This window comes from Podarcis raffonei, chromosome 12, assembly GCF_027172205.1.
Source record: "Podarcis raffonei isolate rPodRaf1 chromosome 12, rPodRaf1.pri, whole genome shotgun sequence".
NCBI classification, from domain to species: Eukaryota; Metazoa; Chordata; class Lepidosauria; order Squamata; family Lacertidae; genus Podarcis; species Podarcis raffonei.
The window spans coordinates 8,620,625-8,646,000 of NC_070613.1; the positions used below are offsets into that span (position 1 = coordinate 8,620,625).

General features: G+C 46.0%; 2 protein-coding genes across 3 annotated transcripts in view; one reads left to right on the forward strand and one right to left on the reverse strand.

Annotated features, from left to right (window-relative positions):
* VILL (villin like) overlaps window positions 1–2,901 on the forward strand; it is a 59,340-nt gene extending 56,439 nt beyond the window's left edge. The window contains exon 20 of the mRNA XM_053409906.1: window positions 925–2,901. Coding sequence (XP_053265881.1) covers window positions 925–1,038 — 114 coding nt within the window. The 3' untranslated portion in view covers window positions 1,039–2,901. The remainder of the gene's footprint in view (window positions 1–924) is intronic.
* Window positions 2,902–5,257: 2,356 nt separating this feature from the next.
* PLCD1 (phospholipase C delta 1) overlaps window positions 5,258–25,376 on the reverse strand; it is a 68,340-nt gene continuing 48,221 nt past the window's right edge. For both annotated transcript variants that reach the window (XM_053409860.1, XM_053409859.1), the window contains exons 4-15: window positions 23,819–23,948; window positions 22,430–22,661; window positions 21,308–21,509; window positions 19,300–19,444; window positions 17,870–18,019; window positions 17,429–17,557; window positions 16,732–16,876; window positions 14,207–14,323; window positions 12,402–12,580; window positions 12,140–12,272; window positions 10,389–10,538; window positions 5,258–8,725 (exon numbers count right to left, since the gene is read on the reverse strand). In XM_053409860.1, coding sequence (XP_053265835.1) covers window positions 8,634–8,725; window positions 10,389–10,538; window positions 12,140–12,272; window positions 12,402–12,580; window positions 14,207–14,323; window positions 16,732–16,876; window positions 17,429–17,557; window positions 17,870–18,019; window positions 19,300–19,444; window positions 21,308–21,509; window positions 22,430–22,661; window positions 23,819–23,948 — 1,804 coding nt within the window. In that variant the 3' untranslated portion in view covers window positions 5,258–8,633. The remainder of the gene's footprint in view (window positions 8,726–10,388; window positions 10,539–12,139; window positions 12,273–12,401; window positions 12,581–14,206; window positions 14,324–16,731; window positions 16,877–17,428; window positions 17,558–17,869; window positions 18,020–19,299; window positions 19,445–21,307; window positions 21,510–22,429; window positions 22,662–23,818; window positions 23,949–25,376) is intronic.

The following is a 25,376-nucleotide window of genomic DNA, read 5'->3' on the forward strand; positions in this document are numbered from 1 at the left end:
GCCTGCTTGCTTTAAAGGAGCCAACCAGACAAGAGCCGCTTACACTCGTGTAAGCGGCTCCTCTCCTCTCCCGCTTTGCTCCTTTAAAGTAAGCAGGCTCTGCTTCTCTCCCCCCCCCCCTTAGCGATCTGAAAATCTTTCCTGCTATTTAGCGAACTGAGTGGGGAGAGGGACAGAGAGCCTGCTTGCTTTAAAGGAGCCAACCGGACTCTCCTCTCCCGCTTTGCTCCTTTAAAGCAAGCCGGCTCTGCTTCTCTCCCTCCTCCCCACCCCACCCCCGTTTCAAAGCGAGCCACGGAGGAGGGAACCATTCGCTCCGTAACACGCACAGACATTTCCCCTTACTTTCTAGGAGGAAAAAAATGCGTGTTATGGAGCGAAAACTACGGTATGTTAGGAGGACCTGATATGTGTCTCTGCTTTCTTTATCCACTAGGTGGTGCTGTGCGTTGTTGTTGTTGTTGTTGTTGTTGTTGATACTAATACTACTATTACTACTACTACTACTACTACTATTTTATCATCATCACCATTATCATCATCAGTGCTTTTTTTCTAAAAAATGTTTAGGGTTACTCTCATTTTGACTTAAGATAATCGCCATTTATAGTTCAATTCGGGAGAAATAAAGACAGTAAATGGACAAAAGTACAAAGATTCACAAAATGTTTAGGTGTATGCTTACCCCAGCATACCCCCAGAAAAAACCCAAACTGATTGTTATTATTATTATTATTATATTATTTCATTCATTCATTCATTCAAGTTGTATACCGCCCTTCCTCTGTTGATCTTGGTGCAGTTCACAACATAAAAATACAATATTATTTTAAAAATGCATAATAGAAACAAGAACAGAACAATCCCATAATCCCTCAGGCTTCTCCCCTCATTTGTTTCCCTTTCCTCTCACTCTCTTTGCAGTACTACCTGTCTGACGCAGATTTTTATGACATCTTTGGGAAGACCAAGGACGAATTCTACCAGATGCCCAGGTGGAAGCAGCAGAATGAGAAGAAACAATTTGGACTCTTTTGAGCGAAGGAGCTTTCGGCCTGCACACCTGCCTGCCGGCTGGCTGGCTCCTTAGAACTCATTTTGGGATAACTCCACAGGTGTGGGAGGAAGTGAGCCTGGATAAAAGGTGCTTCCCTCCATCATCGCCCCCACTACCAAAAAGGACTATTTAAAGAAACCTCTCTCTCTCTCTCTCTCTTGAAATCAGTTTTGTCAAAGGCTTGGTAGATTATTTCCTTCCCCCTGCACCTGTGCCACTGAAAGCCACCTCCTTTGCCTGTCAAGCTTTTTATAATTTATCTGTGCAGAGAGAAAGTTCCTTGCATTTGATGAGTTTGGAAATCCAGGGATTCCACGTGAAGTTGTAAGCTTCAGGCAATGTTGAAGGCAAATGAAAGACTGGCCTCTAGGGCTAATTCTGGATTCTTTGGAAGTTTGGAAGGGGGAAAGTCTCATTCTCTCTCTCTCTCTCTCTCTCTCACACACACACACACACACACATTGAAATATACTTGGAGTCGAGAGTGACTTTCATGCTCTTTATTCAGCTCATAGTGGTGAAGAGGAATGAATGTTTCCCCAAAGTATCTGCTTTATATACATTATTTACACAATGGGCTGCACGTGATTGGCTAATTCCGGGATTCTCCTGTAGGCCAATCAGGTTGTGGATTCACTTCTACCTGGAGCTGGATTGGGTGGCTCCTGCGGACCAATCATACTGCTGCATTGTTCTAGGACCAATCAGACTGCTGCATTCTGAATCCTATTGTTCTAGGACCAATCAGACTGCTGCATTTTGGATCCTATTGTTCTAGGACCAATCAGACTGCTGCATTTTGGGTCCTATTCAACTCAGTACATAACACACATACACCCCCCCTTAGTTATGCAGCAACTGGCCTCCAATCTGAAGGCATGGAATTGAATAGCCTGACCCATCCTCTCCTCCTCCTTTGTAAAGCAGCGCTGAGTGCAGTTGCCTCAGGCGGCAGATGCCGAGGGGCAGGCGGCAACAGCAAGATGCCGGGAGGACAGACCCCCATAAGTTGCCCTCTGGTACAGTAGAGGACAATTTCCACCCCATTGCCCCTGTTGAAGTTCAGTCTGGTTGGCTTCCCTACATGGAATTGAGAGGAGAGCGCCATCTTGTCCTTTGCCTCAGGCGGCCGTGTTTTGGGCTAGTCCTTGTGCTCGCAAGGAACCCCAAAGCATCCGTTTGGGTACCACTAGAAACAATTCTCACTTTTCTTTCTTCTCTCTCTTATGAAGCCAGGATTGGGAAGGAAGGCAGCACACCAGTGGCCTCATCTGGGGCCAGGGGAAATTGTATCGCTCACGTTTTGTTGTGTTTTTGGAGCGGTTAAGGGATATGAAGAGGAGGGAATCCCACGTGAACTGTCTGGGGTCACAGTCTTGACTATAGTTGCTAAATTTATCATTATTATACTGCCAGTCAAACTAGGAGTGCGATGCTGAAGTAACCGCTCTCATTTCGCTGGCAAATAAGGATGTGAGGGATTTGGGTGAATATGACAATATGACTATCAGGATATGATCAAGCTTCCTAGAGAGTCTTAAATAATGAGAATTGTAGGTCTTGGGCTTAACGTTTGTGGTACCCTAGATTGCTCCATGAATGTTTATGGTACCCTAGAAGTGTAAGGTTGTGCCCTGAGGGTTGCAACTCCACACAGCTTTTCTCCTCAAGGATTAATGGCACCTTTTCTCATCCAAGGCCTTTCAGAGACTACATCCAGAAAAAAACAGCACCAGCGGCAAAGGAATTCACACATTCCCCACAATTTCCATCACAACCACCTGCGGCCATTTCACTTTGTTCATTTCCGTGCCATGATTTCGAAATAAAACAAATCACAGTGACCGGTGGCGTACGTTTTTCATAAATCTACATGCGGTAGCTTCATTCGTGATGAAATCAGCAAGTGAAACTGGGGCGCTTCTGTTTTGTCTTCCCTTTTGTCCCCAAGAGGAAGGACTTGTGGTCAATCCCACCATGGTTTATCATGTGGTAGAGCTCCATGAATGACTTTTCCCAGTCTTGGAACAGGAGAAGGAACCAGTGTCTGGGTAGGAGACCCTGACATGGAGGTTAAAACATACATAGAGCCACAGTAGTAGTCGCCAACCTATTTTGGCCAGTGGGCCATTTGGATTCTTGAGACGTTGATGTGGGTGTCAGGAACAAAATGGCTGCCATTGGGCATAATACAAAATGGCTGCCGTGTCTGAAAGAGCAGAAAAGGCTCCCGCCATCATTGGGGGGGAAAGACTTCACTGTCCCCTGCCATGCTTGCTCAGAGAGCAGTTTCTTGAACCTCTCCTCTGTTCAGAACACATGGGAGGGTAAGTGTACAATCCTGCCATTCAAGAAAAAGTGAGCATTTAGGGGTGGCAGAGTTCAAGGTAGGACAGCTTGAGCTAAGCCAGTTTAGTTGGCCATGTGCATTTACACTGTAGCACCCTGCTTGTGGTTAACGCTTAGCTGGAATGAAATATTCAACGCAGCAATAGAGAAATTAAAATAATAATTTATTTGTCGGACAAATAAATGTGAGGCACAGTGGTATATGGTTACCAAGCTCTGGCCTGGCCTCCTGCCATTATGGCCAGCACTTATATTCCCTCAGCTCAGCCCCCTTGCTCCTCCTTTGGCTGCCTCTGTCCAATCAGCCTGGTTAAAATTCCTATTGGCTGTTTGCTAGAACCAATCATAAAAGATACACCCATTTCCTATTACCTTTTATGGGAGACAAAGAGCTATATTTCCTTCTATTTATAATTGGCAAATAAGTAGTCATATATCTTACATTTACCTCGACCAGGCACCTTAATTACCAGATAACCTTTTGCCCTAGACTAGGCGCCTTAACTAACATTTCATCTTTTGCCCTATTGCCCTATTCACTCCAAAACAGATAGTGGCTAATTTTATCTGAACAGATCTTTTGTTCATCTTCCCACACATTATCAATGAAAGATCTCCTTCTTTGGAGGTCATCAAGCAGAGGCCCGACAACCATATGTCAGGAGTGCTCCGATGGCGTCTCTCTGTCTGGCAGGGGTCCGGACTCAATGGCCCTCGTGGTCTATTCCAACTCTTCTATGATTCTATTTAACATTTCTTACTTTCTAAATCCTTTGCATAATTACATTTAAGCCAATATATTTCATACATATATAGTTTTTTTAGAAGAAAGGGAACTTAGTAAAAGCTAAGCTAAATTCTAAGTTTTCTCTAAATTCTCTGAAGCTTCAAAGCAGCTTCAGAGAGAAGCCTCTTCCCTATCCAGCTGCTGTTTGTATTAGCTCTTGCCCTTTTAACCTTAGGAAGATGTGGCTCAAGTTTAATGGGAGGCACAATAATTATTACTATTTGTGTTTTTGCAACCTTGATTGTATTCTATAATTTGTATGGTCAATGTGACCTTTTGCTCCTAGCCTGTAATTTCCTTTTACAACCCTGAGACACTGCTATAGATCAGGGGGGCCCTTGATCAAGAAGATAAACAGCTGCCAGAGTATGGTTTCTGCCTGGCATGAGAGATACAAACATTTACAAATATATATTTCTTTAAGGTCATTTTTAGAATACAGGAATCTGATCAAAATATAAGCTTTGATTAAAATGCAGGCTATGATCAGATGCCTCAACACATCAGGTGAACCCAGTAAGAAAAATAAACAGGAAAAGATGAGGCAGAGAAACACGATTCTTTTTTTTACTTTTCATTTTAATCGCAGTTAAAAATATATTATTTATATCGTACTCTTGTTAACCCTCTAGCTCTGTAGCTTTATACGACATTTTTAAATTTAAAAAAACCGCAATATAAAAGTCAGTTTTGTTTGCAGAATGATTGGGTTATATCTCGCGAAGCCGCACTTGAAGGCAGATCCGCTGAAATAAAGGGACTTTCATTAGCTGCGCTCGCCAGTCTACTCAACAGTATGACTGACATGGGATATAACCCATTTTGTCATGTCAGGGCAAGAAGTGGGAGCATTGGTGTTGTTGGGCAAACTACTTTTGTCGTGTAAACAACAGGAGCACAACAGTACAAGACTGCAAATGATAGGCTGACATTGTGCATTGCAGGGGTTTGGACTAGAAGAATTGGCCTTTTCTATCCAGATGTTTTGGACTTCGGCTCACATCACTGTTGTAGTCTTAAGCACCTGCAAGACCCCAATTGGAGAAGGCTGATTTTTATGTTTATTTTGGATGGCAACTCTATGATTCTATGTTTTACACAAGCCCAAGAACCCCATTGGATTCAGCTATTGCATTATGACACAGTCAGGGCTCCAATTACAGAATATCTGCTAAAAATCAGCTACAGTTGCATCACAACCATTCTTCAAGTTTACCACCCTGTGATTGTCTTCTACACAAACAGAATAAGGCTGGGGCAGTTATAAGGTCCCAATCCTTTTTTTAAAAAGTGCTAGACCAGGACCTTACAGTTACCGCAATAAGGCATTACGTGGCTTTTCCATTACAAAACCCCAGATGGAAGTATTTTGGGGGAAGGGGCGACACCGTTCATCATAGCGCCTTGAGAAACGAGATGATGTTCGCAGCAAGAAAGGGAAAACGTAACGGCTTTTGGAAACCACCTTCCTGTTTAATAAATTTGCAGTGCGTTTCGTGAAAGTGGCTCTCAGGATTCCACCCCTCCCCCAAATATATATATATATATATATATATATATATATATATATATATATATATGGCAAAGCCTAACCCAAAACAAGAGGCTATGTTGGGTTAGAGGCACATGGATTTCCATGGCACAGGATGAGTTCCTGTCTACACTGAGGCCTTGCTCTATAACAATGCAGACCCCATTTTGTGGATGAGAGGATTGGAAGTGGTGGCCATTTTGTGAGGAGGCCGGTGAAGTCTCAAAACTTGCATTAAGAGGTAGCGAAAATGGTTGAGGAAAGAATCTGGTGCCAACTTTGCTGACAAATGAACACCTCAATCCTAACAACTTGATCACAGATGATGCTACCATGAGAGAGCAACTCTCTGCAAATCGAGGAATTCAAGTTGAGATTACAGAATCCCTCGGTCGGATCACTTTCAGGCACATCTGCTTTGATGTGGAACTGCAAACTGGCCAGTGCTGTTGACCAATTCTTATGTCTTGAAATGAAATCAGGGGCCTTTGGCATTTGGCAAAGCGCCACAGTATAGGCACCTAAGTCTGAAGCAAGCTTTGGGCCTGTTTTCATGAGATAAGATTGCGTTTAAATGAGCCTTCAGCCTCCGCAGATTGTTTAAAAGGATCCTGCTCAGTGAAAAGCAAAAGTTCTCCTCTCTTTTCAATCCAAAGTGAGTTTTAGAGGCTGGGACCACATATAAAATAAGAGGATTTGGTACGACATTGTCAGTAGCATAGCATTTTCACAATTTGCTATAGATCACAGTGTAACATGCAGCAAAGATCCAGAGCCATTTAAAACTCGTAGATATCACTGGGAGAATTAAGTGCATTTTTAATTCTTTCCCACTGAAATCTAAAGAACGCTTAAAAAGCATTCAGCTTTAGGTGGATTGAGGGCATGGATTTTGTAGTGTATCTCACATGTCATGTAAAAGAGGCAGAACCGTGGCACAACAGGACTCTGATTCAAAGCTTTTTGATGTGAGGTTATGTAAACTCTCCAAAAGTTTCCAGTCCTCACCATTTCACGGAAAACCTTAGATATAATGGCATCATGTTCAAAAACAGTAGTAATTCAGAACCAGCTGGGGGAAACCCAATACTGGAAACAACAGACTTATCATATTTTATATCAGTCAGTTTCTTTCAAGCGGCTGAATTTGCTAATGTTGGGATAAATTTCCACAGGCAACAATCATCTTTGGATAATGGCCTGTGAGACTGATTGAACCCCAGTCTATATCCTCACTCCCTTCAAATTCAGAACCGTTTCCAAGCTACTAAGAAAAGAGAGGGTGTGACGGTATAATGGACCTGCTCCTTGGCTGCTTTCGCCTAAAAATAATGTAATAATTAATTCTAAAAAGATCGAACAAAATTACAAAATTTACAAAAAAAGTAGCATCTAGCAAATTCACAACACGATGATTGATGCAATTGCCTCAGCTTCTAAAACTGAAAAAGCCCAATGTATACGCTGACAGTTTTGGGAAAGTCTGAGGACAGTGCTTACGTCTTAATGTCTAAAAAAAATTAAAAATCACATTTTTACAGTTATGAAATCTGGCTGGGAGTACATTGCTGGTCCACTCTAGTGCAGCAGAAACACAGAATGCAACACTGGCCCCAGAAATCAGCTTCCTGAGAATCACTTGTTTCAGCCAATGGGTAAATTATGACTTAAAAGGTGAGCGATACCCGGTTAAATTTCAGAAGTCAGAGAAGTTGCAAAGGAGGGATTTTGGCTGCTGCTAGAGGTAGAATTAAACATTGCGCAAGTCTGCTTGATTGGAATGATTTACACAGCTTGCAGCACCCAGCAGCGGAATGTGTGCTTTCTTAAAACGATGTGTACACCGTTCAACACCTTTCCTTAGCTTTCGAAATTGCATCAGAAATCGCCTCTACGCTTTTAAGATTGCCTTACTTATTGTGAGGACTGGAAACGTGAAAAAGTGAATACCCTGAAAGTTGACGTCAGGAAGAACTGGCGCCTTGCGGCCCGAGCGCACAAAGGAAGAGAGTAACCATCAGACATAAGGGAGGAAACAGAGGCATGGAAACAAGCGGAAAGGACACAGAAGCCACATCTCGGATCTGACTCAGAACATGCCTGAATCCAGTGCTACAGTCCAGATGAGGTCTTCAGAGACAACAGAGGGGGGGCAGTGGCCAGTGTGTGGACCTCCCAGCCTTAAAGGACTGAAGTAACAATCTCCTGCGCCTGTCCCTATCTAAATTTTCGTGCTTCTCTCCATGATTGTAAAGCTAGCTCTTTTTCTCCTTTTCCCCAGAAACAGCAGCTAGGATAGGAGTCAGCAAACTTTTTCAGCAGGGGGCCGGTCCACTGTCCCTCAGACCTTGTGGGGGGCCGGACGATATTTTGAAAAGAAAAAGAACGAATTCCTATGCCCCACAAATAACCCAGAGATGCATTTTAAATAAAAGCACACATTCTACTCATGTAAAAACACCAGGCAGGCCCCACAAATAACCCAGAGGTGCATTTTAAATAAAAGGACACATTCTACTCATGTAGAAACACACTGATTCCCGGACCGTCCGGGGGCCGGATTGAGAAGGCGATTGGGCCGGATCCTGCCCCTGGGCCTTAGTTTGTCTACCCATGACAAGGAGGATAGCCCAGCTTCCCAACCACAACAGAACATGGCCTTTTACAGGGAGCAGCAATTCTCCATGATGCTTTCTGAACGCAGCAAGGCGGTTTGCGCAACGACCTCTGCGGTGGTTGGGTCGACTCATTTGTCCATTTCCTGCTCTCCGGGGATGTTGTGGGGATTCCACATCGGCTCAAAACCAGGGTAGTGTTTGAGGTCTCTCTCTTCCCAGATTGGTAGGCAAGTTCATTTGGAAAGGGAAAGCAGGGACCTGTCCCTTGAGCGGTCCGAGAAAATTGTCCTTTTAGTAAGCATCCGTAATATTGATGTGTACAAAGAGCGTGGCAGAAGGGTACTGGTCTCCGTTCTTCGTCAAGAGATGAATGTGGCGATAGCCTGGAGTTTATCAGAGAGAGAGAGAGAGAGAGATTATATTGTGGTGTTCTCTTTGTTATATACTGAAGTTCTTACCCTGGGCCAGCAGGGGGACACTGTAGATAGTTATGCAAATAAGGGATCGAAAGTGACGTTCAGTGATTGGATAGTTTTAGAAAATTGCTAGTGTTACGTTGTAGTGGAGCTCTATATAAGCAGGCTGACTGAACCCTTCAGTTCAGTTCTGTTCTGGCCTCTGAATAAACAAGAGCTGTTTGAAGAATCACTGTGTCGTCTGATATGTTCACCCACAACTTAACACTCTTCACTTGGTGTATTTCAATAGCTGGCACTGGGAGTGGTGACAATCAGACTCGTACATGCCAGAGGGACTGGAGGACGCAACGTAGAGATGGGGGAGAAATTCAGTTTTAACGTGGCCTAATTCGCTCTTTCCAAAACACAACCTGAAAAAGCAGATAGTTTTCAAAACCTGTACATCCCTGAATTCTGCAATGCAGTTCTCCAGCCACAAATCTGCATATATTAAGAGAATGTGTGCTATAAACTGGCTTCTCTGAAGGCGGCCAACTCCTTCTCTTACACATGTCACCAATAATAATTCAGAAAAGTGTATCTTGGATTATCAGGAATTTGGGAAGCGCTGCCTGATCTGGGCAGTAGAGGGCGCTGTGCTCCTATAAGACACCTGGGAGGTTTGTAAACAGTGTGGTTTAGCTGTTGTTCCACACCGCTTGAAATTAACGAACCCAAATTAGTCATGTTAATTAACTTCACTGGGTTTACTCTGAGTAGGACTAGTGTTGGTTACGGCCCTAGCCCCTGAATTTCAGGCCACAAGGCAGCCCCCAACAGGGCTTATTAACTAAAAAGGTAAAGGTAAAGGGACCCCTGACCATTAGGTCCAGTCGTGGCAGAGTCTGGGGTTGCGGTGCTCATCTCGCTTTATTGGCCGAGGGAGCCGGCGTACAGCTTCCGGGTCATGTGGCCAGCATGACTAAACCGCTTCTTGCGAACCAGAGCAGCGCACGGAAACACCGTTTACCTTCCTGCCGGAGCAGTACCTATTTATCTACTTGCACTTTGATGTGCTTTCGAACTGGTAGGTTGGCAGGAGCAGGGACCGAGCAATGGGAGCTCATCCCGTCGCGGGGATTTGAACCGCCAACCTTCTGATCAGCAAGTCCTAGGCTCTGTGGTTTAACCCACAGTGCCACCTGCGTCCCCGCTTATTAACTACGAACCCCCAAATTTGGGATTCCTTCCAAACCTGTGTCAAAGTTTTGCAATCATTTTGCAGCGTTTTGCAGCAAAAAATCCCCCACGTTTTGCAGCACGCCCCCCCAACTGAGTAATTGATACATCAAAGCAGGGTTCAAACCCAAAAATCCAACATTGTTTGATTCACTCCAAACCAGTGCCAAAGTATTCACTGCAAAATGACTGTAAAACTTGGGCACAGGTTTGGAGAGGATGCAAAATTTTGGGGTTCATTGTTCATGAACACTTCCCAACCATATTGAAAGAGACATTACACTTAAAAAGGAGAGAGAACTTTAAAAAAAACAAAAACAAAACAGTTGTTAGCTGGCCCCAGAAACTCCCTGTTACTCTAAGCTTCGAATGAAGAGTTTGTTCTGAAGGTTAAGATGGAAAGACTCACCTTGCTTCAGACTTGTGAAGGGAGCTGTGAACTGCCCGATGAAGTCATTTTTGGTCGACGCGTCAAAGTCTTCAACCATGAAACGAACCAGAGCGAGCTGAGGGACATCGATGTCAAACTCAAACGCTTCATCCCATCTGGGGTTAAAGCCTGGCAAGGGGGAGAGAGAGTGTTAGGTGCGGAAGGAAGAAAAGACAAACACGGGCAACACAGAGATGTAGAAGTCTGAACATCTTTCCAGTAGGCTAGATCCGTAAAAGATAGAAAAATCTGGCCTCATCCTTGATTGATAGAAAAGATGCCCAGAGACGCGTTTTTCCTTTCTCTCTCTCTCTCTCTTTCTGGGCTGCATCAACAGAAGCAGAAGAGAAGTAATCAAGAGAAGTAATGAAAAGGTAAAGGGACCCCTGACCATTAGGCCCAGTCGTGGCCAACTCTGGGGTTGCGGTGCTCATCTCGCTTTATTGGCCGAGGGAGCCAGCGTACAGCTTCCGGGTCATGTGGCCAGCATGACTAAGCCGCTTCTGGCAAACCAGAGCAGCGCACGGAAACGCCGTTGACCTTCCTGCCGGAGTGGTACTTATTTATCTACTTGCACTTTGACGTGCTTTCAAACTGCTAGGTTGGCAGGAGCAGGGACCGAGCAATGGGAGCTCACCCCGTCGCAGGGATTCGAACCACCAACCTTCTGATCAGCCTGTCCTAGGCTTTGTGGTTTAACCCACAGCGCCACCCGCGTGAAGTAATAGTCCCACTCTATTCTGCCTTGGTAAGACCCCACTGGGAGTTCTGTATCCAGTTCTGCGCACCTTTCTTGTAGCTTGAAGCCATTGGTTCGGGTCCCACCCTCCGGAGCAGGAGAAAACAAGCTTGTTCATCTTTCACGTGAAAGCCCCTGAGATATTTGTTGACTAACATATCTCCTCTTCTCCCTGGCGTGTAAGCTTTCCACATGCCAAGGAGATCGTGCCATAGTGGGAGTTTCCAAAACGGCAATCCCCTTCACCCCAACTCCTTTGCAAGGTGGTATAGCCTTTTGAGAGGACTGTACCACATGCATGTCTGCACACTTGAATCGGTTTTCAGTTGGGCTGAAAGCCAAGCAACCTATCGCCCAAAGTTGGGAGAATATACAACCAAGGCTTTTGCCAGCTATTGGTAGTTTTGGTTTCAGGATCCCTTTCCCCTTCCAGGAAGCAATGAAAGGCCCTTTTGTAAGGCATCTTGGACAAAGAAGAGCAGCTTCAGCTTTTTCCTTTGCCAGGAAACAAATGAACAAAGCCGCTATTGAATCTCCATTTACCCAGCTACAGCAAGAAGAAAGAGCCTCTCCAAGCTAGGAGCCAAGGGGTTTGTCAGAGTAGCAGCCCAGAAGGTATGGCGGCCAAAATCTTGGTCCTTTTTCAATCACTATGCAGCAGAACCACTGGGCTGGACTTTAAGCTCATGGTTTCTAAGCGCCTTGGTGTCATGGACTGGTTGGATGCAGAGGAATGGTGGGAGGAACCAGCTGGGGAACCTCCAAGGGAAGAAGGCTCAGAGCCCGGGGAATGGTGGTGGGATGACTATGAGCAGTCAAAGGGAGAAGACTGGGAAGAGGAAGTGTTGGGGATTGAAGAGGTAACAGGGTTTAGTGAGCAGGGAGAGTCTGGGGCAGAGAGAAGTCCAGAATGAGAGGCAGAAGCTGAAGCAGGAGAGAAGGAGGCCAAGAGGCTGCGATGAGTTTGGCTGGTGAAGACTCCTCCTCTTACCGTTGTTGTCAATGACGGTGGTTTGCTTCTTCTCGTTGTCCCTCTGGACGCCATGGATCTCGACTATCACCCTGGGGTCCACAATGGAGTTTTGGCTCTTGTTCACCTTGGGCAGTTGCTGGCCTGTGATGACCTGTAAGAGAGAAAGAGGGGGATAGTTGTTGGGTCTTGAGTGCCCATCGTGACTTGAAAGCCTTCCAGGGGACAATAAGGAACAGCTCTGGGGCACCAACTGCATGTAATCCTCGTTTCCAATTCCTACCTTCACCTGGAGTTTCTTCTTGGTGCACCATGGCCCTTCTGAGACAGCCTTGGGGTTGAACCTGGACTGCTCATCCCGCAGAAATTCCGGCTTTAGGACGTACCCGCAAAAGCCATTTTCCTGGAATTGGCCTTGGTAGACATCCATATCGGTTCCCTTGGACTGAAAATTCAAGGCAACTGGGGGAGGGGGGAGAAATACGTACAATTAATTGGCGAATTATTATTTTACAAGCCAATGCTTCATTTAGGTGTGAATGATCATTAGTAGCCCTTAACCCGTTGAATGGGGCACAATAGCAGATTTACAGAACATTGTCGTGTTCTGGAAAAGTAACGTAGTCCTTTTGATTGCGCCATGGAGAGTTGTTGTACAGCTTCCGGAGAACGCTGAAACTGCACCTGTTTATCCTGGCTTTTGACACTTGAGGTGTACCGTATTTTTCGCTCTATAGGACACACCGGACCATAGGACGCACTGGACCATAGGAGGGGGAGAACGGGGGGGGATTCGTGTTCTCCCCCTCTAAAACAAGGTGCGTTCAAGGTGCATTCAAGAGCAGGTCGGGGAACAGCACAAAGGCTGCACGCAGCCTTTCCGCTGCCCTCCAAGCTTGTGGGGATGGCAGTGGGGGGAAGCGCTGCTTTCCCCCACTGCCAGCCCCAAAGAGTAGGTCAGGGAACAGCGCAAAGGCTGTGCGCAGCCTTGCCACTGCCCCCCAAGCTTGTGGGGCTGGTGGTGGGGGGAAGCGCTGCTTTCCCCCACCGCCAGCCTCAAAGATCCCTGAAGCCTTTGGAGTGAAGCGGGACCTCGCACTGTGCTCCAAAGGCTTCAGGTTCCTTTTGCTGACCCAAAGCCTTTGGAGCGGAGCGCAAGTTCCCGCTGCACTCCAAAGGCTTGAGGCTTCGGGGACAGCCTTTGCAGCCTTTGCGCAGCCATCCCCAAGCTAGAACAGCGAGACGGAGCGTTCCGTCTCGCTGTTCTGGCTTCAGGGACAACGTTTGTAGCCTCCGCAGGGCAGCGGGGTGCCTTCACCCTGCTGCCCTGCGGAGACTTTGCGCAGCTAACCCCAAAGTTTTTGGAGCGCAGTGCAGGGTCCCGCTGCACTACAAAGGCTTCAGGTGGCTATCCCTGAAGCCTGGAGAGCGAGAGGGGTCGGTGCGCAAAAGCAACGCGAAGCCTCCGGAGCGCAGCGGGAGCGCACTCACTGCGCTTCGGAGGCTTCGCGTTGCTATCGCTGAAGCCAAGGAGCCTGCATTCGCTCCATAAGATGCACACACATTTACCCTTAATTTTTGGAGGGGGAAAAGTGCGTCTTATAGAGCGAAAAATATGATAAATATCTGAGAGGTGGTATAGTGAGGGAGAGCAGGTAGCGGAAGTTATAGGTCTGGATATGAATGTAATTGACCGATACCGTTTATGAAACCACACACTTGCTAAACTGCAATAAATAAACAGAAGTTTATGTTCCAATTTAACCCTGACTGGACTCAGTATTGTCCCAGGTAGGGCCTGGGTGGTGGCAGCGAGAAATAAAGTGGTGGCACAGGGATCAATAGACGGTGAAACGTCCGGGGACCCTGTGTGATTGCTGCACCCGCCTCATTTTTAGGACTGTAATACGTTTTGAACCAATTTTAATATTGTGTTTTAATGCTGCAACCACTCTGGGGCCTTAAAGAGAAGGGCGGGTGATAAGACAAACAGACAGAAAGACAGAGATAAGATTACTTCACAGCCCCCTTTCATCCCCAGTTATTCACAACTAAATAAGCCATGTTGATTTTAACAACCCAATTTACCAATTTGGCACCCCACATTCCACATGTCAACAGGGTTGTAGTTAGACGAATCCGTCCTCCATCCTGCAGGGTAGATTCTGCTCAGGTGCCTGGTGTTGTGATGGATAAAGTCGGTCCCTGGAATGAGAACAGAAAAAAAAATGACAATTTCTTTCTCCTCCTCTAATCATAATGGAACTATGGGAGAGCTGGGGTGACCCAGAGAGACAGGGTTGTGAGGGCGGAAAACTCTTCTTCGTACAGTGGTACCTCTGGTTACGTACTTAATTTGTTCTGCAGGTCCGTTCTTAACCTGAAACTGTTCTTAACCTGAAGCACCACTTTAGCTAATGGGGCCTCCTGCTGCTGCCGTGCCGCCGCCGTGCGATTTCTGTTCTCACCCTGAAGCAAAGTTCTTAACCCGAGGTATTATTTCTGGGTTAGCAGAGTCTGTAACCTGAAGCATATGTAACCTGAAGCGTATGTAACCCGAGGTACCACTGTACAACACATAATTAAGGCTATCACACATGAGGCTCCAATAAGTGTTGGGAATGTAAAGAAGGCACTTTTTCATATGTGGTGGAATTGCAGAATGATTGAAAATTATTGGGATATGATTTATAATGAAATTAAGAAAATATTTACGATAATGTTTGCTAAAAGACCAGAAGCTTTTTTATTAGGCACTTCAGGTCAAGATCGGACAAGAGGAAAGAAGAAACTTTTTAATGTATGCTACGGCTGCGGCTAGGATGCTAGCCCAAAGATGGAAAAGTGATGAAATGCCAACCAAAGAAGAATAGCTACAAAAACTGATGGAATATGCTGAAATGGCGAAGCTAACAGAAAGACTTAGAGATAAAGACAATAGAGAATTTTTAAAAAGATTGGGAACCATTTATGTTGTAGAATCATAGAATCATAGAGTTGGAATAGACCACAAGGGCCATCGAGTCCAACCCCCTGCCAAGCAGGAAACACCATCAGAGCACTCCTGACATATGGTTGTCAAGCCTCTGCTTAAAGACCTCCAAAGGAGGAGACTCCACCACACTCCTTGGCAGCAAATTCCACTGTCAAACAGCTCTTACTGTCAGGAAGTTCTTCCTAATGTTTAGGTGGAATCTTCTTTCTTATAGTTTGGATCCATTTACAGAAACAATGTAAAGAAATGGACTCACTAGCAGGGTTTGAGTAAACACTTGCAATTAACAAAAATAAATACAGAAATTTTAAAAATGATGGTCAAATGATAAGAGATAATAATGACAACTAATATAAAGAATTTATATGAAGATATAACAAAGCAAGCAGGGGGATTGAATATGTAAAAAACCAGGAGAGGAAGTTGAGGGAAGTCGGGGGTGGGGAATCTGGAGAATGTATTTCTTTGATTTTGATGAATTGAAATGTTGTTAAAAAGGTAAAGGGACCCCTGACCATTAGGTCTAGTTGTGACCGACTCTGGGGTTGCGGCGCTCATCTCACCTTCTGATCGGCAAGCCCTAGGCTTTAACCCACAGCGCCACCCGCGTCCCTGAAATGTTGTTAGCATGATAAAAATGTAAAATTCAATTTAAATTTTTTTTTAAGGCTATCACACGTGAATGTGGCCACCAGGATCTGACAAAACAAATATACTGAGCATTATTAGTGACGCTGGCCAAACAGATCTTCCAGGTTCAGCAGCGGTATACCTGTGAATGGGTGGTGCCAGAAATGAGAAATAAGGGGAAGGAGTGCTTTGGAATGCCCTCCTTGTAAGCTTATAAGATGGGGGGGTCAAAAGTGGGGGAGACACCCCCCCAAAAGCCCATAAGGACTGAGTATAATCAATAGCCATGGAATGCTGGCTGGTTATTAGGGGGTAATAAATAGAAAATGGCTAGCTGGCTGGAATGGAGTGTCCTGGGAATGGGAATGGCTATGGCTGGCTAGCATCGTGAAGCACACTCTTAAAAAGCAGAGACATCACCTTGCCAACAAAGGTCCATATAGCTAAACCTATGGTTTTCCCAGTAGTGATGTATGGAAGTGAGAGCTGGACCATAAAGAAGGCTGATCGCCGAAGAATGGATGCTTTTGAATTCTGGTGCTGGAGGAGACTCTTGAGAGTCCCGTGGACTGCAAGAAGATCAAACGTATCCATTCTGAAGGATATCAGCCCTGAGTGCTCACTGGAAGGACATATCCTGAAGCTGAGGCTCCAAGACTTTGCCACCTCATGAGAAGAGAAGACTCCCTGGAAAAGACCCTGATGTTGGGAAAGATGGAGGGCACAAGGAGAAGGGGACAACAGAGGACGAGATGGTTGGATAGTGTCCTTGAAGCTACCAGCATGAGTTTGATCAAACTGCGGGAGGCAGTGGAGGACAGGAGTGCCTGATGTGCTCTGGTCCATGAGGTCACGAAGAGTCGGACACGACTAAACAACAACAACAACTACACAGCAGTGTTTTACTTCAGGTCACTCCCCCCCATGTTCTTGGATTATGTTTGATTGGTGGATCTCTCTTTTGAACACACCAGACCAGGCTACTTACCAGATTCCTGGGCCAGCTTCAAAGCTTTGCTTTCGCTGAAGGATGACATTTCATTGCAATCGGTATTATTGAAACCTTGGAAGTGGACGCTTTTGCAGTAGACCACAGTGTCAGATAGCTCCTGGGCAAGCTTCAGTTTTTCACTCTGAAAAGGAGCAAGGAACAAGGTAGAAAACTGAGAATTCATCATAATTTCAGGGGCAGGAGGCACGGAGTAAAACAACCCACCGGCCTATAAATCTCCATGGTTGTAGTCGATGTTCATCTTACTCAGAGTAAGGTAAAGGTAAAGGGACCCCTGACCATTAGGTCCAGTCATGACCGACTCTGGGGTTGCGGCACTCATCTTGCTTTATTGGCCGAGGGAGCCGCCGTACAGCTTCCGGGTCATGTGGCCAGCATGACTAAGCCACTTCTGGTGAACCAGAGCAGCGCATGGAAACGCCGTTTACCTTCCCGCCAGAGCGGTACCTATTTATCTACTTGCACTTTGACGTGCTTTCGAACTGCTAGGTGGGCAGGAGCAGGGACCGAGCAACGGGAGCTCACCCCGTCGCGGGGATTCGAACCGCCAACCTTCTGATCAACAAGTCCTAGGCTCTGTGGTTTAACCCACAGCGCCACCCGTGTCCCTAGCGGTTGCTAAGAACATGCAAAATCAGGGCCTGGAATTGCTAACATGGTCCACGAAGCTCACCGTCCTTTTCCTCTCCACCTCGATCTTCACGGTTTCGTCTTCCATTTCAGCCGCTTCATCCTCATCAGAGACTTCTTCCGTCTCTGGGCTCAGCTTCTTCCCTTTCACGAGAATTTTCCCCTTTAATTGCTAGAGGAAAAAGGAAAAGAAAAAAAGAGATATAACAGAGGCAAAGGGTGCAAATGGTGGAACAGGATCAGTATCTCTCCAGACATGGTGGGACTCCAATTCCCATCAGCCTCGGGAAGCATGGCCAATGGTCTGGGAAGGAGGACTACATCTCCTATCATCCCAAACCATCAGCCAATGCTGTCTGGGGCTGAGGGGAGTTGTAGTCCCACAACGTCTGGAGGGCCACAGGTCCCCACCGCCCGACTTAGTTTGTCAACCAAGATGGCAGCTGCCGCGTTTTATGTGCTAATAAAATGCAGGTGAACTCACCTCCGGCGAAGGGAGCTCGGAAGCATTGGAGTCGACTGGCGCCACCAACAACATGTCTTCCAAGATGTTGTGCATGTGGTACGCCATCGTTTTCTGCTGCTCAAGACTACAGTGGTTCTCCAGGGATATGATGACAGGATAAGGAGAGGTCTGGGGGCGGGGTGAGAGAACAGTGACATTAATACATGAATAACTGCTGTTTTCCTCCTGTACGAGTGACTCCAGCCTCAAGCTCTTCAAGAAAGGTCCTGCTCTGCTGGGTGCTTGCTTTTGGGGAAGTAAAATCAAGGGGCCCACAGAGCAGAGCCTTCTTTTTTTCAAAAAAATAATAATTTAAACGTTATTAATTTTCAAGAAACATTATCCAAACACTTGGTCTTCCCCCTACCCCAGAACACAAGTCTAATGCAACAGATGTCTTTATACATCTATGGCATGGGTAGGCAAACGAAGGCCCAGGGGCCGGATCCAGCCCAATCGCCTTCTAAATCCGGCCCATGGACAGTCCGGGAATCAACGTGTTTCTACATGAGTAGAATGTGTGCTTTTATTTAAAATGCATCTCTGGGTAATTTGTGGGGCATAGGAATTCGTTCATTCCCCCCCCCCAAAAAAAAATAGTCTGGCCCCCCACAAGGTCTGAGGGACTGTGGACTGGCCCCCTGGTGAAAAAGCTTGCTGACCCCTAATCTACGGTATATGCTTATTTGGTAGTTGCTAGACATCAGGGTGTCCATTTGAATAAAGAGAAGTCATATTTTAGCAAAATCACCAGGATTAGTTGCACTATTCTGGGTGTGTGCTCTCTCGGTTAGTTTCTCAGAAAAAGCATTTGCCCCAGATTGCAGCAACACCGGTGCCGAAAAACTTTCCCCAAAAAGGCCATTGGGTTCCTGCATAGCTTGACTTTAGGCATGTAGGTTTTTTAAGCAATAAATTCACCCGGGCATTTTAACTGGGACTTTTTTAAAAAAAAATGCCTATTGTTGCTATTTCCATTTCTTGCTCGCGGCATGTCTCAAAGTGTCATGCAATGGTAAAGGTAAAGGGACCCCTGACCATTAAGTCCAGTCGTGGCCGACTCTGGGGTTGCAGCGCTTATCTCGCTTTATTGGCCAAGGGAGCCGGCGTACAGCTTCCGGGTCATGTGGCTAGCATGACTAAGCTGCTTCTGGTGAACCAGAGCAGTGCATGGAAATGCCATTTACCTTCCCACCGGAGTGGTACCTATTTATCTACTTGCACTTTCAAACTGCTAGGTTGGCAGGAGCATGGACCGAGCAACGGGAGCTCACCCCGTCGTGGGGATTCGAACCACCGACCTTCTGATCAGCAAGTCCTAAGCTCAATGGTTTAGACCACAGTGGTACAAAAGGCATAAAGAGATTTAAAGCTAGGGTGCTGGCTGGAGGGAAAGGAGCAGCCCTTACTTTGAAAGCGTAGTTCTTGATGGCTTTGATGGCATCGCAGAAGAGGATCTTGGAGGTGAGCGTGTAGCCGTGGTAAATGACGGGCTCTGAATTAGGCCCGTCCCAGCAATCCAGCTCTATACACCGGCAGCCTTTGGTCAGGGCTCTGCAAAGGAAACATCACAGGGTCTGTTGGGAGTTGTTCAAAATGAGATTCTCAGAAATGGCGAAAGGAGGAGGTGCCCATATATGTGGAGCTGCCTTATACGAAGTCAGACCCATTGGCCCCAACTAGCCTAGACCCTTGTGCAAATTAACTGAAACAAAGCATGTTTTCTATCTGACTCGTCATCCTATACTCAAAACAAACACGAAAAGTCAATTGATCATTATGGTGCCGGAAGCCGGAAGCCAATAGAAGGAATGATGTGCTTGCCACAATATACTGAGGTTCTACGAAGAGAGTTATTCCAGAGCTGGAAAAGAGGTATCCTGGCAGTACTGGGATATTGCAGCAAGACTCTAGCCCCCTGTCAAACATTGAAAGTGGTGAAGAAATTCATGACAGAGCAGCAAATACAGGTACTTGATAGGACAGGGAATTCCCTGGACGTAAATCCCATTGAGAATCTGTGGGCTATATGCAAAAGTCGCCTCCGTGCTGTAGACTGTATGACTATGGAGAAGCTCATTCAGGCCTTAGAATCATAGAATCATAGAGTTGGAAGAGACCACAAGGGCCATCGAGTCCAACCCCCTGCCAAGCAGGAAACACCATCAGAGCACTCCTGACATATGGTTGTCAAGCCTCTGCTTAAAGACCTCCAAAGAAGGAGACTCCACCACACTCCTTGGCAGCAAATTCCACTGTCGAACAGCTCTTACTGTCAGGAAGTTCTTCCTAATGTTTAGGTGGAATCTTCTTTCTTGTAGAAGAAAGAAGTAGAAGAAGAGTTTGATTCAAGTAGAAGAAGAGTTTGGATTTGATACCCCACCTTTCACTCCCTTTAAGGAGTCTCAAAGCGGCTAACATTCTCCTTTCCCTTCCTCCCCCACAACAAACACTCTGTGAGGTGAGTGGGGCTGAGAAACTTCAAAGAAGTGTGACTAGCCCAAGGTCACCCAGCAGCTGCATGTGGAGGAGCGGGGAAGCGAACCCGGTTCCCCAGATTACGAGACTACCGCTCTTAACCACTACACCACACTGGCTCTCTGTGATACAGGGATCCGAAAATCAACAGTGACTGTTCGAACCATGCCAAACCATGTTCAAATGCTGCTTAAAAACAGCGGAGGCCATATCCATTACAAATGTACGTATATGTGAGTTTTGTACATGTATATGTGAGTTTTCTACAATAAACTACATTGTTTGTTTCAATTAATTTACACACGGGTGCAATACCGTTGACACGGACTGGCAGCAGCTCTCCGGGGTTTCAGGGAGGGAGTCTTTCCCAGACATGTCTGCAGATATTGGGGACCTTCTCCATACAAAGCAAATGTTTTGTCGCTGAGCAACGGCCAGAACGATGGCTGTTTCTCTCCCAAGACCTGCGGTTCCCAGAATGGTTTAGCAACCAATCTCTCCTCCCAGGGAATGCTGGGGATTGTAGTTCTGGGGGTGGGGGAATATGGATCTCCTAAGAACTCTCAGCATCCTTAACAAACTACAGTTCCCATGATTCTTTGCGGGGGAAGCCACGACTGTTTAAAGTGATACCACTTCAAATGTCTCATGCGGCTAGGACCCAAGGCTGCTCACAAATTCTCCCCTTACCCCAGCCTTTGCTGACCTGGTGGCTTCCGGATCTTTCGGACTACAGCTCTGAAACAAATTGTTTGTTTGGCACACTGAGGAGCACCGAGTTGCTGGGTCTGATAAGTGCCGCCCTTTTTAACTTCCCACAATGCCTTGGGGTGATGCTGTGCCCCAGGGGCACTGTGGGTAATTAAAATGGAAGCACCTCTCCCAGGCCCCTCTGACAACTCTCTTGGCTCTTCCAAGAGGGGAGATGATGTGCCGAACCTGATGTAAGCCTCGGTGCTGCTGGGTCCTCTCAGCTGGTCCTCCATGAGGTAGGTGTTGTGCGAAGACGATATGTAATAGTGGCTCAGCGGCTGGGTCATGTCCTGGTACACGGGGATGTGAGCCTGATTGAATACGTTTCCGTGGGGAGACAGCAAATACATCTGGAAGCCGTCTTTCGTCATGACATTTTGTCCCTTGACTGTAGAAAAAGAAGGGGGGGGGAGTACAATGGGGAGAAGAAAAGGACAAAACTGAGAATGGGTCAGGCTGTGACTACATGGCTTTTGGCAGGGGGTGTTGCCAGCTTTTAGACATTGAATATTCAGTTTTAATTCTGATTTTCAGAAATTAAATCTTATTGTTTTCCTTTATTGTATTTATGTGAGCTGCTTTGATAGTGTTGCTGGTGAAAATTGTTGGTGAAAATCGAGAGAGAGAGAGAGAGAGAGAGAGAGAGAAAGAAAGAAAGAAAGAAAGAAAGAAAGAAAGAAAGAAAGAAAGAAAGAAAGAAAAAGAAACAAACAAACAAACAAACAAACTATAGCAGGGGTCAGCAACCTTTTTCAGCCGTGGGCTGGTCCACTGTCCCTCAGACCTTGTGGGGGGCCGGACTATATTTCAGGGGGGGGGATGAATGAATTCCTGCGCCCCACAAATAACCCAGAGATGCATTTTAAATAAAAGCACACATTCTACTCATGTAAAAACACACTGATTCCCAGACCTCCACGGGCCAGATTTAGAAGGCGATTGGGCCGGATCCGGCCCCGGGCCTTAGTTTGCCTACCCATGAATTATAGCCTTCTCATACCATCAGAAAATTATTCCTGATGTTTAGTCAGAATCTCCTTTCTTATAACTCGAATTCGTTGGTTCTGACCCTACCCTCCGGAGTGGGAGAAAGCAAGCTTGCTCTACCTGCCATGTGACAGCCCTTCAGATATTTGAAGATGGCTACCACCTCAGCTCTCAGTCTCCTGTTCTCCATTCTAAACATATACCCAACTCCCTCAACCATTCCTCATAAGGCTTGGTTTCCAGACCCTTCATCGTCCTGGCCGCCCTCCTCTGCACGCATTCAGTGTTAATATTGTCAAATCCAAAGTGTTACCAACGTACCACTTCCGTTGGGTTCGTATCGCTCTATCAGAGAGAGCGCCAATTCAGGCCCTGCATTCTCCTCACGCTGTTCTTCTCGAAGGAACCTCACCAGATCCTCCAGCGACATCACGGCCTGGCCGTTGGAGTGCTCAGAGAAGATCTCGTCGATCTCGCGCCGTTCGGTCAGTATCTTATAGAATTCCTCGATCTCGTCGTCTTCCAAAGTGTCCGTCTGGGATTTGTCGCATTGCTGTGAACGCAGAGAGAAGAGGTAAAAACCCTTCTTCTTTATGGGTTGAAACCTGAACCAGGGCTAGACAATGCAAAACAGATAGGGGTCATTGGAAAAGGTCAACTTTGCGGCTGGGCATGGAGTACATGATTGGCAGATCTCGCCGACGTACCAGGCCTTTTTCTCTCTGTTTTAGGGCTGAATCGGACTTGGCTAAATAAAGTTGGGAAGGAAGAGTGGATTCTGGGAGCTGGAAAAGGGAGCTGCCATTTTGAAGGCTTCAGAATAGAGAAGAGGGATTCTCTCCATTTTGGTTTCCCTCAGTTTCTCATTTTTCCCCAATCTTAAATTCAGTTTCCACATTTCCACATCACTTTGTGCCGCTGCTTCTTAAGTCCTCATGAAACTGCATTAGCATTTTAACATACATTTATCCTAAAGTACCTATGCGCATTCAATATGTGTGTTACCGCACACACATGCATTGTATTCAACCAAGAAGTGACCCCAAAACGTCACAAAAAGGGGAGGAATTGAGTGTTTGCAGGCTTCTCCAATGGTGTTTCAAATATACGTGATTTCCCTGACACGTGCGGTGACTCAGAATGTAACACCTGCGTAAATTGGGGGGGAGTTGCCTGCATGTTTGTATGCAATCTTGCCTAACATACACATTTCTTGCACGCTTTTTTGTATTTGTGTGTGTCCTTTTCACTAGCCATATGCATTTTTTTTTTTGCAAACTGCATTGCAAAATTCAGACAAGTGTGAATTTTTAAGGCCAGCTGTGTCAATTCGGTTTGTATGTTTTTCTAGAAAGAATTCAGTAGGTTTGGCTTTAAACATGAACAAAACTGAATTTCTGCTCCATTGCTATTCGGTGTGCTTTAATCCGCTTTAATTATGCAACCCAAAATTTCCAATATTCGACTGAATCCCTCCTACAAAATTCTGAGAGTCAGGAATACACACACACACACACACACACACACACACGTGTCTAATGAGTGCAAATCCTACGCTTTCCATATGCTTTACTCAAGAGGAGGTCCCACTGGAACCTATCAGGCTTCCTTCCAGAGAATATCCATAGGATCGGGTCCCTACCGTTTCATGAAACACCACTGCCTCATAACAAAATAGGCTTGCAAGTGGGCAAATTAAATTCTCCTTACCTCAAAGATATTCCGGGCATAGTTGTCATCGACTTGTATGTTGACTTCCTTCATGAAGTTCTTGAGCTCTTTAAAGCTCATCTTGTTGTCTTTGTTCTTATCTGCCTTCCGCAAGCAAGCGTGGATCCAGCTGTTCAGTCACTTGTTAAGGGATCTACATTAAAAAAAAACCCTCCTCTCCCAATATTACATCCTAAGCTTTTGGGGGGCGAATGTGTGTGAAAGCAGGTGGCTCTGGTTTCAAAATACAGTGGTACCTCAGGTTAAGTACTTAATTCATTCCGGAGGTCCGTTCTTAACCTGAAACTGTTCTTAACCTGAAGCACCACTTTAGCTAATGGGCCCTCCTGCTGCCGCTGCGCCGCCGCTGCACTATTTCTGTTCTCATCCTGAAGCAAAGTTCTTAACCTGAGGTACTATTTCTGGGTTAGTGGAGTCTGTAACCAGAAGCATATGTAACCTGAAGCATATGTAACCCGAGGTACCACTGTACAAGTTAAATTTGTCATCCATTACAGTGGTACCTTGGTTTACAAACTTAATCTGTTCCGGAAGTCTGTTCTTAAACCAAAACTGTTCTTAAACCGAGGCACACTTTCCCTAATGAGGCCTCCCGCCGCCGGTGCCCTTCCACTGTTCAGATTCCGTTCTTAGACCGAGGTAAAGTTCGCAAACCGGAACACTACTTCCGGTTTTGCGGAGTTCGTAAACTGAATCGTTCGTAAACAGGACTGTTCTTAAACCGAGGTACCGCTGTACTCTGCCCCTTTATTTGCCTCTGATACTGCTCAGAATGTGGCCTCCAGAAGGAAATGTGGCCCTTGGTCTGTAAAGGGTTCCCCATCCCTGATTTATATTAATGGTGCATGTGAGACGTTGGCAAAGCAAAATTCAGCATGCTAAATGCACTGGAAGAAATCATTTAAAGGTTGCAATGACACACACTCAGACGTGTGTGCACACACACAGAGAGAGAGCAGTGTTGTGAATCAGTGCTTGCATCACATTTCAAACAGACTACTAATCTTTCCCCAAGTGTACCCAAATATTAAAATGCCCAGCTAATTATAATACAGGTAATTGCAGCTTCAAGGAAAACCTCTGTCTTGCGCAAAACAGAGTCAGCGGGAGTTGACCTCAGCCAAGCCTCAGCTCAAAAAGGCAGTTGGCTTTCAAAATGTTTGAACTGGATCAAACCCCTGGCCGACGAATATCTAAATTTAGAAGTCCAAGCTGGAACTTGAAAAGCAGCATCAAACTCATGCTTGTCTTTGGGAAGCCAGGGTTTTCCAAGAAAATGGCCCAGATCAGAAGGCATGAACGTTACATGCTGGTAATTATCCCCTTCAAATGGGCTGTGTCTATCTCCGCTTGCTTAACGATACCCAAATAGGGACACGTTTTCACTGTTAAAAAGGGGCTTTCTCCAGAAACCAATGTCGTCCTTTGGGGCACTGATTTAGCAAACATAATGGCTGGTTCTCAACCCAGTGCTGGAGTCTGTCACTTTAGAAGAGGAATGGGGAACCTCAGGCCCAGGGGTGGCCCTCGGAATATT